Genomic DNA, 12,216 nt, shown 5'->3' with positions numbered 1-12,216 from the left:
TCAGCAAGCTGTGCGGGTGGGACATGTGGTGCTTGAAATATTTTCTCTGCTTTATGTTACTGATGTGAGTTTGTGTGCAAAGTTTTATTTCTAATTATAGGCTTAGCAGGAAGAACTATGCCAGATTCACACTGTTTATAAGAATGTTAATCCAAACATGCGCTCAAGTAAGCACAGACTCTGTGTTTAGTCTTTGACCTGAGTTTTTCACTTACTGCTTGAAAGTGTTGGGTGGTTTGTTTGGGGGTTTGTTGTTGTTCTTGGGTTGTTTGTTTAAGTTGTTGTAAAAATAATTTGTTAAATTGTGTTCTAATCCACTGTGATAAAATTAGAACAGGCCAGCTAGTCCACAACTGTCCTGCAAACCCCCATGCATTTCTGTTTTAGATTTTAGATGCCTGGTAAATTTTAGATTCTTATGAAATAAGTAAGTATTGTGATACTGAAGTAATGAGCAGGTGCAGGCATGCAAATTTACATGGCATTTGAATGTATTTCTAATCTGGATGATTTGTCATATTTTTTCCAGCACACAACCACAACTAACGTGTCTGTGTTCAAGTTTCCCCTGGGCTAATAATCCCTGAGACAGCTGGCTGCCAATCTTGAGCACTGGATTGATATTGCCCTTTGCATTCAGATGGAGACTTCGGAGGAAAAGAACGATCTCCCTGGCTTGCAGACAGAGAACAACATGGAACAACCATTTACTGTCAGCTCATTGGTATGTATTTCAAATAAATGCTTTAGTGGCTTAGCACCCTCTCATTCAAATAGGAAACAATTTAAGGGAGCTGTTTAGCAGTGCTCGCTGTCAGCTACAAGGGCCTTTTCCTGCAGTTGCCAGTTCCTCACAAGTCCTGCCTGGCGGTTTAATTGGAATTTATTTTATTTCTATATACATATTTATGGGGTTTTAATTTGTTTTGGTGTTTTTAAACAGTTGAAATGAACGTTTTGTATAGAAAGAGTAAAAAAATTTAATCAAAGTAAGAGGAAACAACTTGCAGTAACCACTTATTTAGCCCTTAAAGGGGAGGTAATGTTTATAATCAGAAGCTATGCTGCTTCTTCAGTAGAGTTAGTTCTAACTCAGGCTTTATCTGCCTCATTTGAAACTGGAAATGAACATTTGGAGTGAACTGTTGACTGTCCAAGGAAACTTATTGGTTTTTGTTAGGTGAACTCTACCCTGTACTCATGCGCTATATATCATGTAATATGGGTCCGAGTATTCAGACCCTCCACCAAATTATTGCAATAACTTAAGGCAAAACCTTATAGAATTTCATTGAGGGGGGGGATTCTAAAGAGAAGATATTTTGTGTTGCCTCTGATTGTTTCTACAGATATTTACTTAATTTATCTTAATATTTTTTTCTACCTTTTTTTTGTATTTGAGGAGGGGGTTAAGATCACTTCTTATTTGTAATTGCAATCACAATTTATTTGCAATTGAGAAACATGTTGGAATGTTTCAGCTGTGGCTAGCAGTGGGGAAATCAATGCCTATTTTGAGAAAAGAGATTATTTCCCTTGAGTTTCTTGAATGAGATCACTTACTGAAAGTGAAACATCATAGCTAGTTCTCTTTGCTAATCTCTCTGTTCTTTTTCAGAGAAAGCTAGTAGCTATTCCTGACCATACAGACATCTCTGTGACCCCAGAAGAGAGAGTACGTGCCTTAAGCAAGCTTGGCAGCAATATTACAATAAATGAAGATATCACTCCGCGTCGTTATTTTAGATCTGGAGTAGAGATGGAGCGAATGGCGTCAGTGTATATGGAGGAGGGGAACCTGGAGAATGCATTTGTTTTCTATAATAAGTTCATAACGTAAGAAACCATTTGTAGTCATTACTGAGTAAACTGAAATGAAAAGTTGCAGTGAAAACAGGGCACCCCTTTAGATTACGAGAAAAATGTTTAGTGTGTTCTTGCAGAATAGCTTTGATCTTTGGAGATCTTTACTCTTGCCACAGTCTTTGTTAGGATTTCATCTCAGCTGTTAGTACAGTAGTCCTATCCATCTATTAATGCCAGGTGTGAACTAACCTAATATAGAGAGATTGAAGCTGACCCTACTGCACTAGCCTCTGAGCACTGTTTCTCACAGATTATTCTGTATCTATCATCATGTTGGTTAAATACAGTTCATGGCTTAAAAAGCAATGTTTAGATAAGAATTCTGAGCATTTAATAGTTACACCCTATGAACTCTGCCGATGTTAAAGATGGTAGTATTGCACAGCACTTTAAAAAACATGAAAAGATAGATTTTTGCCTCTTTTTACTTCTCCAAAAGGATTAAGCATAATTTATCTCTTCTTACAGGAGTAAATGTAAAATCCATTATATGGATTACATTTATAGTCTCTCTATAAAAAGAGAGACTGGAAGGTGTACATTGCACAAATTGCTGGAAGAATGATAGCACTCTGCAGCTGAGTGTTGCCATAATTTAGATGACTGAGTAGGTTAATACTGCAGTTAGCTGTGCAGCTTGGTCTGCCTTAATGGTAGTTAGTGCTGCATTCTGGACTTCCCATTCAAGATTCAGCATTTCAGCTAAGGACAGATCAAGACAGTAGAAACAGGAATTGTTAACACTGGCTGGGGTGGAAGGTGCTTTTGAGGGCTATGTTTAGGTGCTGGCTGCTAGTTCAGTCCTCTTTTCAACGCAACCCTCTAATAATGAAAGCCAAAGTATATTTAAATGTAGAAGATAATCTCCCGTCATTACCCTATGTGTCCCATACAAATCTATACAAGAATTTAAGTGTTATCTTAAACAAATGTGCAAAACTGTGCTCCAAGTCATCTGGAATCCAGTGTTTAGTAGTTATGTGAAACTGATCTTTCTGTCAACATAAAAGCTGTTGTGGATATTCCTCTGGCTGCTGAGGCGAACACATGCATGTTTAATTTTCTAGGTTGTTTGTAGAAAAGCTGCCCAGTCACCGAGACTATCACCAATGTGCAGTGCCAGAAAAACAAGATATTATCAAGGTAGGGTTATGGTTTCCTGGCCTTTAAGAAATGTTTCCCCCAGAGTCCCTCCATTCTTTCCTAGCACTCCTTTTCCTCCAGTACACATATAGCCCATGGCAGCCAGCACAGCTTGAATTTCTGATACGGATTGATTTCTCCACTAGTCATTCATGTTTTATTTTGGTTTAATAACTTGATCATTACAGGAAATTAAATTACCATTCTAAAAAGTGAACTTGAACTGTCTCTGAATAAGTTGGTAGATGGTTGGAAACCTGGGTATATCTATTTCTGAAAGCTTACATGTTAAAATTACACTATTTTAACAGTACGTAGAATTTTATTCTGGTCCCAATTATCTGAGTGGCTAAGGGTCCAAACTGACTATTGCAAACAGAGGGAAAGAGAGATGTGTGGCATTACTGGTGTCTGTGCAGTATTTGCTTACCTTGTTAAATAATCCATGTATATTTTTGGTGTCTTTATTACCAAATAAGTATTTGCTTAGTTTTTACCAGGTTTTTTTCCTCCATTTGTATACAAAATAGTTTTGGTTTCAGGGTTTTTTTGAGTTTTTTTGGGGGTGGTGATGGTGTTGTTTTTCCTAAAAGAGAAATTTCAAATACAGCCTTATACTGAGCTTAAAACATCTGGAATTGCCTAATGACAGTTGTTAAAATAAGCATAAGTGTATCTTGCTTCATGCTTCCATATTTGCAGCTTTCTTTACTGTTAAAGCTGAATAATGTTATATGCAAAGCCAAAATCCTTCATGTCAAATTTTTGACTATGGCCCACAATCTAGGAAACATCTGTGTTGAGAAAGGGTATCTAACGTGCTCTCTCCTGTGGCACTCAGTAGGATTAAGCACATGGTCTCTTTCCTTGCTTTGCCTGTAGCCTCTAAATTGTTTTGTAGTAGCCTCTGCATCAGTAGAAAACATTTGGCATTGTTTTTGTTTTACAAAAACATTGTTTTGTCTGCAGGGCTGTCACAGGAAGCTGCATGTGTAGCTCTCCCTGCAAATAAACACTTTTTCCCACCTGGAAGTGGGTGTATTCAGTCATATTTCTGTTCAGAGAGTCCCAGAAAAAAATGTGATGAGCCAACCTGAAACACTGAAAGTTGGACCACTCTTTTTGAAATAAATTACACCAACAATAAAAACGTTAGTCATCGCACACTTATTAAACAAAACACAGATAACAGGTTGCTAGAAAAAGAACTAATATTTCCTTGAGATATGAAGTATTCATGTCACTCCTTTCACTGACATAAATTTATAGAGCTTTATTGAAATCAGTGTACTATAAAAGTTGATGTGTACTATAAGTTAATGTGTACTATATTATTGAAATCAGTGTACTATAAGCTGATGATTTAGTGTATATTTCTTTCATTTCTGGGAGAAGAGCAGTATTATTCTTGTTGTTGTTTTGTATTTTTTGAAATCTCTACTAGAGTTGAATTTGTTTTCTAGGTGATCTTATAGAAAGTGTAAAATAAACTTATCTATCTTTCTCCCGCACCCCAAAGAAATTGAAGGAGGTTGCATTTCCACGGACAGATGAGTTGAAAAGAGATCTTTTAAAAAAATATAACTTAGAATATCAAGAATACTTGCAAAACAAAGTAAGTTTTATATGGTTATTAAATCTTTGATATGAATATTTTTTCTGTCATATAAGTCATCTTAAAAAATAAGCAGTAAAATGCCAGTTCTACAAGAATGTAATCATTTCATGGACTGCTTAGGGTGACTTTTCACTTCCTCTCAGAATCTAATTGGTCGGTCATTTGAAAATAAGTAATGCAAGTATGTGTTTGGAAATACGAGTGCTGTGATATTTAGATAACAGCCTATGGATATCTGAGTAGTCTTGCGTACACTTCAATTTTATTTTATAAAGAGGATAATGTTCAGACACTTAGATGAGTATGTGGAAAAAGTCTCTTGGCTCCAAATGTGCTTCAGTTTGAATATATCCTGTTTGTGTCTTCAAGTTACTCTAAGTACTTCCATCTTGCCTATTGAGATCACTGAAAACAGGATCTCTGGTGTTAAAAACTTGTTTTGGAAAAAACATCTGAGAAAAATACACCTTTTTCTTTCCTTCCCTTAAATTTAACCTAGGGAATCATGGGGAGGTAAAAACCAAAATGCACTGCATGCTCTCCGTATTCCTGTCACCGAGTGGTTTGAGGCTCTCTTTCCTGCTCTATCTTGTTTATGACATTTAAGAAATGACTTTGCTCTGCTTTTTTTTCATTTTCTTCTGGAGATGCTTGATGCTCTCCTTTAACAGGAAGCAGGGAGGGCTGTCAAAACCTCACGTTTCCCGTGCAGTTTGGGGAACAGCAGCTGGCTGGGTGGCAGAGGCGCATAGACCAGAGTGGAGAGGGCACCTCATGTGTCTGGGGCTGGGGACACACTGCACCAAAGCCAGCTTAAGCAACCCAGGGAAAGCTGAGGAAAGAAAGTAGCAGAAAGTTGACAAACCTATCCAAACAGCAGCAACAAGCAACAAATCCAGATAACAAAATGGATTGTGAAATCTACACAGAAAACCCATGTACTCATGGATCTGTTGTTGCACTGAAAATTGCAAGGGCTTACACCTGTGTCTACTTTCTTTACCATCAGTGTTCTGCAAAGTCTTATTCTAATGATTTTATTATAATGGGCAAATGAGGCCAGTGTTATCACTACCAAAGTAAAACAGAACACCACAAGTATGCAGATTGAAATTCCTTACTTACTGTATTTCCTTCCGTATCATACTGCTTTTGGGGATACAGTTGTATTTGCCAGTTCAGCAAATAGGTCCTAATAGACTTACTTTTTAATGACAGGATTACTTTGCTTCTTTCTCTTCATTTTTTGTAGACTTTTTAGTGTTCTGAGGATATTGCTATTTTGCATGTTTTCCAGAACAAATGTAAAACTGAATTTCTGAAGAAATTAGAACATCAAAAGCTAATAGAGGCAGAGAAGAAACGAATTGCACATATGCGTCAACAGCAGCTTGAATCAGAACAGTTTCAATTCTTTGAGGATCAACTTAAGAAGCAAGAACTAGCTCGAGATCAGAAAACCAAAGAGAGCATGGTTATGTCTGAACAGATAGATGGAAATATGCTATCTTGTATTTCTGTACCAGATAACAGTCCCTTATCTACTGCTCTGCTTGAGAAAAAAGAGAGGAGTGGCACATCTGGCTGCACTGGACATTCACCTCCAGTAAACCAGGTCTTAAAGCCAGAGGCTACTCTAAGTGCTGTTCAGAGTAAGTCCATGGATTGATTTTTTTATTTTTTTTTTAATTTAATCTGCTTCTTTGCTAGTTATAGCAGCCCATATATCACGTATGCATATGAATTTGTTCACTGTGAGTGTGTCTGTAATCAATCAGGCATGAACATGTTGACGTACACACAACAGTTCCATATATTTTCTCCATTTTAAGAGAGGAGATTAGCTATACAGTTTCACATCTTCCAGTTGAGTGCCAGTAGCTGGATCTAGAGATTGAGCCTCATTGTCTGAATTTTGCCATGGATTTCAAAAGAAGCAGAACCTGTGGTGGTTCACCCTGGAAAGCCCTGGCCTGGGAAATGGTATCTGCTCACTCTCTCCCCAGGGGTAGGTTTGTGAGCTTGTCTTATGGGCTGGTGACTTCAATTTAGGGTGAAGCACTTGTGCTGGAGGTTCAGTCTCATTAGAAATCTGTAATGTTATAAGCACAATTCTTTATCTTTTAATAATTTCCTGTAACCGTGCATATTTCCTTATTTTAGGGAACTTTACTGTGCAAATGACTTTTTGTCTCTCTCTCTCTTTTGGTTTTGTTTTGTTTTATTTTGTTAGCTCAATTAGCCGAAGCACTCAGAGGAGTCATTTTGCCCAGGGATCTCTGTCACGAATTTCTGCTGCTAGCAGAGGCAAATACAGTAAGAGGAATAGAGACATGTGGAATTCTCTGTGGAAAACTGGTACAGTTTAACCCTCACATTTGTATGGGGAAAAATATTTTCGATAGTGAAGTATTTTCCTGTAACATATTGACTTCAAAGCAAAAGCAGATCTAAATGATTAGTCTTTAATGTAATTAACTTCATATTTTAACCTGAGTGGTCACTTCAGCAGTGTGGGCTTGTCTTATTGGGGAAACATCCGATCAAAATACACTGCTGTTGTTATAAAATGTAGCAAGTTTTTCAGCACGCTGTACAATACAGGCTTTTTCAAGTACTTTCTCTGGCATTCATCTAAGGTAAGCGAGGTTTAGTTACAGGACAATGAAATATAAAGACTGTTAGAATCTACTGGAGTCATCAAATTCATAATGGCTGTCCTGCTGATGGGCTGACATCTTTCAGATTCTGATTGAGTATTTATTCATTAGTTAATTTGTTCCACTGTATGTCAATGTTTGTTTTACAGACACATAATGAATTTACTATTACCCATGTAATAGTGCCAAAACAATCTTCAGGACCAGACTACTGCGACATGGAGAATGTGGAAGAATTATTTGGTATTCAGGATCAGTACAATCTCCTCACTTTGGGTTGGATCCATGTACGTATGACTCAGATTCTGGCTTTTTCTCTATCAACTCGATACACTATGTGGAAAAAAAAAAATGGAATAACAAACTAAAGAAATAACTGGAACAATCCAAATTAATTTGCTCACTTATTCTAATTGTAGTGATGTAAACGAGTGCTAATGTTCTCCCATCGATGAGTATTTCTTAATGAAGTTGAGGCATCTTGTTGACACAATGGACCTGCTTTTGCCAGTGCAAATTTCGTTTATGTTTATTTAGGTGTATTTTATTATTTTTAATGGTTTTTTTCTGCTATATTCAAAATTGCAGGGAGGATATTGTGTCATTTAAACTTTATATTAATTTCACTCTTAGGGATTTTGCACAGTCAAATCATTTCCCTTTGTCTTGTGCTTTCTCATTACACCCTTTTCCCTCCCATGATCAGAAAATTGCCTGTAACATCTGGTTGTTAATGTGCCTCCATAAACATCATACAGAAAAGCCACCCTAACAATGCAGAATCTGGGTTAACACAAACTTAAGAAACCAACCTGGGGAAATACTGATACTTTCATTTGTTACAAATTATTGTTCCTTGAATGTATGTGGACCTTGATTTCTAAGAAATATTTCATGATGTTGAGTTTTCCCTTTCTTTTTGTAGACACATCCAACACAAACTGCATTCTTATCCAGTGTTGATCTTCATACTCATTGTTCTTATCAGCTAATGTTGCCAGAGGCCATTGCAATTGTTTGTTCACCAAAGCATAATGAGTGAGTTCTGATTTTTCTAAGTAATGTTTAGATATTTTCCCCTGCTCCTTATCTTAAAATTTGATCAAATGTGAACAGCACATGTCAGCTGGGATGCAAGGCAGGAATGTTATATTGTGAGTTTGTTTTCTTTAAGGTGTTTAGACTTACATTCCAGTCAGTCAATATGCACGGTATTGTTTCTGGCTTCTGGCTTCTCCCTCCTAGCCCCAGGTTTTAAAGTTTGTTTTTATACCCTGCTCATCTGATAACTAATGACAGGAGCTGTTCTCCTGGAGACCTCATCGCCAGTGCCCTGCCACAGACCTATCCTTATTCTGTCTGATGAAGGAAGTGAAGGGATTACATATATTTGTCTATGATTATAAGAAAATTGCAGTTTGGGGAGTAGAGGGATAAAGATCACTTTTTGATAATAAGGTCCTAATTTTGTATTTCATTAAAAACAAACAGTAAGTATCTGGAAAAATGTGAAACTGTGTAACAATTAATATGAAGGTTTGTGATGGAACAGGCTGCCCAGAGAGGGTGTGAATTCTACATCCTTAGAGCTATTCCAAACCTGGCTGGACATGATCCTAGGCACCCTGCTCAAAATTATTCTGCTGTAGCAGAGAGGGCTGGACTTAGAAAAATCTTCACAAGTTTCTTCCAACCTTTGTTTTGTAACTCTGCTTTTTTGTGCTTGGATTTTCAAGGCCACAGGGCACATTTCTGTAGCCTTTCATCCTGTCTTTCTGCCCCCATAGATGACATCTATGAATCCTGCTCTGGTTATAACTTCAGAGCTGTAAATACAGATTGAATGGCAACCACACAAGCACTAGGCTTTGCAACCCTGAGAAGGTCTGCATACCCTTTCAAACCATGGGTCTTCCAAACTTCTTTCACAGTTTATGCTGATACCCTGTAACCAGTTCTAAACTGTTACTCCTATCTGTAACACTTATTAATCAGGTGCTGTCCTGCAGTTATTAGCTATTAATGTTCTTTACAGAAGGGTGGATTTGCTAGTGTTTTATTCAATACTCAAAGTGTTAACTCATATATATGCAGCAGTGCATTATCTAGTGCTTTGTATTACTTCATTACCTACAAGAGTATGGAGGATATTTACTCTTATTAGTCATTTAACAGCTAGCTTAAAGGCTGTTGTCTTTTAAGTTGCCCCTCTAGAGTTCAAGTGACTGAAATGCAAGCCAGAACACCTACGTTTCTGTTTTGTATCTGTTCCTGTGTGAACTAGCCCCAGACCCCTCCTGCACTAACCTGCCTCATGGGAACAACACCAGTCCCGTGTTTGGGGTTTTGTTGTTGTGGTTTTTTGTTTTGTTTTGTTGGGTTTTGTTGTTGGGGGGGGGGGGGGGGGGGGGGGGAGGAGTGTTTTTGTTGTTGCTGTTGTTGTTTTGGTTTCTTGATTTGGTTTGGTTTTTTCTTCCCCTCTCCTTCCCCTAATCATCCCTTCTTTTACATGAATACAACTCCCCTTGTTTTCAAATACCTTTAAGAATCCAACTCAGCCTTGGTTCTGCGTATCAAAGGTTACTGAGTACCATTCTGTTGTCCTGTTAAGTTAAGCAATTTGTAGTAAAACCTTGGATTTGCAGTATGTGACAGGAGTTTTATTTTTTGCTTTCCAGCACTGGCATCTTCAGACTTACTACTGCTGGCATGCTAGAAGTTTCTGCTTGTAAAAAGAAGGGATTTCATCCACATACAAAGGATCCTAGGTTATTTAATGTAAGTATACAATCCAACATGGTTTTGACTATTCAAATTCTTGCCCGTGGTTCTGCTGCAAGCAGAAATGATACATGCTTCAGATAGATTTCTTTATAATTTTTTCCCCCATGTTAATAATTCATTACCTTTGCTTCACTGACCAAGGTAGACATCAAGAGTCTATTTAAGCAGTCAATAGAAAGCATGAGAAGAGTGTTACACACTGCCATTCAAGTGGTGGCTAACCAGAGGCAGTTGCCATCAGTCACCACTTCTACCTGTTTTCAGAAGAAGCAAAAGCCACAGTTTCAAATAGGTGTTATTCCTGAGCTCTTCAGTTTTTAAACAAATAATACAGCTGTGGAGGTGAACTGAATTGTCCCAAAAGAACACCCCAGCTGCTAAAAAGTGCAGCTGGAAGTAGATTAAGCCCACTTTCTTTCATTGCCTATAATTTTCTCCTGGCTTCTCATAAGCCTTTCTCAGTAACTACCATATCCTCTGTTTCAGTAGCATAGTATGTGATATGTATGGCTGACTAGTGTAGTCATTCAGGATTATCAGATATGTCACTGTTATCTGGAAGACAACAATGTTCACCTTGGAATAATTAAGTTGTTTGTTTTTTTTTTAATGGGGCTCAGTTCAAATACAGAGCATCTCATATAGCTCAAAATTAAGTTATCAAATGCAGAGAAATAATGTTGAAAGACATTGAAAATTTGTTGTTGGGCTCTAAGAAAATCAACATTACTCCTCAAAGGAAAGAGAGGTTGAGGTTCTTTGTTTTTTTCTTTTATCATTGACTGTAGGTATAAAGAGAAGATAGTCCAACTCTGAAAAATGTTAAGCCTTTGTTCCAGATGGGCTCTTCTCAGTGGTCTTTTAGAGACTCAGTTCATTAATGAAGTTACTGGCCCCTTGAGCTCATTTATAATAATTAGACACGGTGCTGGTATTGCATATGAAACACAAATATCCTTTCAAGTGCAATCACCAAAACACATTGATCTTCCAACAAATACAGTAAGATCGCAGCCTCATTTCCTGAAGGAAAAGTAGCAGAGGTAATAATGCAGGAAGCTTCATGAAACCCAGCTGAAACAATGCTGATCTGCATTTGCCTAGTTTCTGGCAAATCACAGACCCAGTACAAGCTGTTAATTGATCATGACTGTGTCTAAAGACACAATTTAGTTCTAAAGGCTTGAAAAAAAAATCCATAATGTAGACAAGCACATCTGAAGCCACTGCAGGATCAGATGATAGTACACATCTTCCTTCCCCATTTCAGGTTCTCATGTTGTAATACATAAAGGATAGCACAGAACTATAACCTGTTTCACAGGCTAAGCACTGAACAATAACCTCTTTAGAAATTCGTTTCTGATTGCTTTTTGTAGTTCTTGCTTTATTCAGCAGTATAGACCTGTGGTGATCAGCTTTGCCTGTGAACAGGCACAGTGACAGTTACAATCAAAGTTGGATAGACAGGCATAGCATCAAACAGGCTCAGAAAATTAAAAGGAAACAATAGCCTTCATATGCTATATTATTGAAACTGATTTCTGTGAGTAACGCGTTGACTTCTTCTGCAGCTATGTACCCACGTGGTCGGGAAAGACATAAAGATAATTGTGCTGGATCTGAGGTGATATGGATGGATTATAGTGATGTTACTATACAGATGACCAAAACAGAAAAATGGATTCCCGGTTTTCCTACATTTTCAGAAATGACTTTTATATTTATACATTTTAGATTGAATGGTTTGATATTTATTGTTCTAGCCTGTTTTGGAGTTATTTTGTTGCTCTGTCAAGGTGGAGCTCAGTGGCATTACCCCTGAATTTGTAAACAAACATCACCTATAAAACACAACAATAAAATGGACTTCAAACAACAGTCATTGTGAAATAAGTAATGTTTCTTTTGTCACTTGTTGGCATTAATCGCTTTCTTAGAATTAGGGAGTTTTAACAGCAGCTGGCTTTTTGTGACTTCTGGCTATATACATCACTTCACTACTTCAGTGAATTTACGTTATATGTAGTAGAAGCAAATACATCAGTTTGGGTGTTGCTGTTTTGTTGGAGTTTTTCTTATCCTTTTCCCCATTCCACCCCTGTATATCTCAAGTTCTGACTAAGTTACTGAGTAAGAAAAAGG

At 37.5% G+C, this 12,216-nt stretch overlaps 1 protein-coding gene across 1 annotated transcript; it reads left to right on the top strand.

Annotated features, from left to right (window-relative positions):
• Positions 1–599: 599 nt before the first annotated feature.
• STAMBPL1 (STAM binding protein like 1) lies at positions 600–11,702 on the top strand (the record flags this gene model as incomplete). The annotated part of the gene is made up of 10 exons (XM_080347530.1): positions 600–724; positions 1,619–1,836; positions 2,934–3,009; positions 4,529–4,624; positions 5,925–6,279; positions 6,861–6,985; positions 7,437–7,574; positions 8,213–8,325; positions 9,966–10,065; positions 11,646–11,702. The coding sequence occupies exons 1-10, from the start codon at positions 641–643 to the stop codon at positions 11,700–11,702; spliced, it is 1,362 nt and encodes a 453-aa protein (XP_080203656.1). The 5' UTR covers positions 600–640.
• Positions 11,703–12,216: the final 514 nt, after the last annotated feature.

Source organism: Nesoenas mayeri, assembly GCF_963082525.1.
Source record: "Nesoenas mayeri genome assembly, chromosome: 7".
Lineage (NCBI taxonomy): Eukaryota > Metazoa > Chordata > Aves > Columbiformes > Columbidae > Nesoenas > Nesoenas mayeri.
Note: the sequence above shows the minus strand (reverse complement) of the source record. Positions and strands in the feature narration are given on the sequence as shown.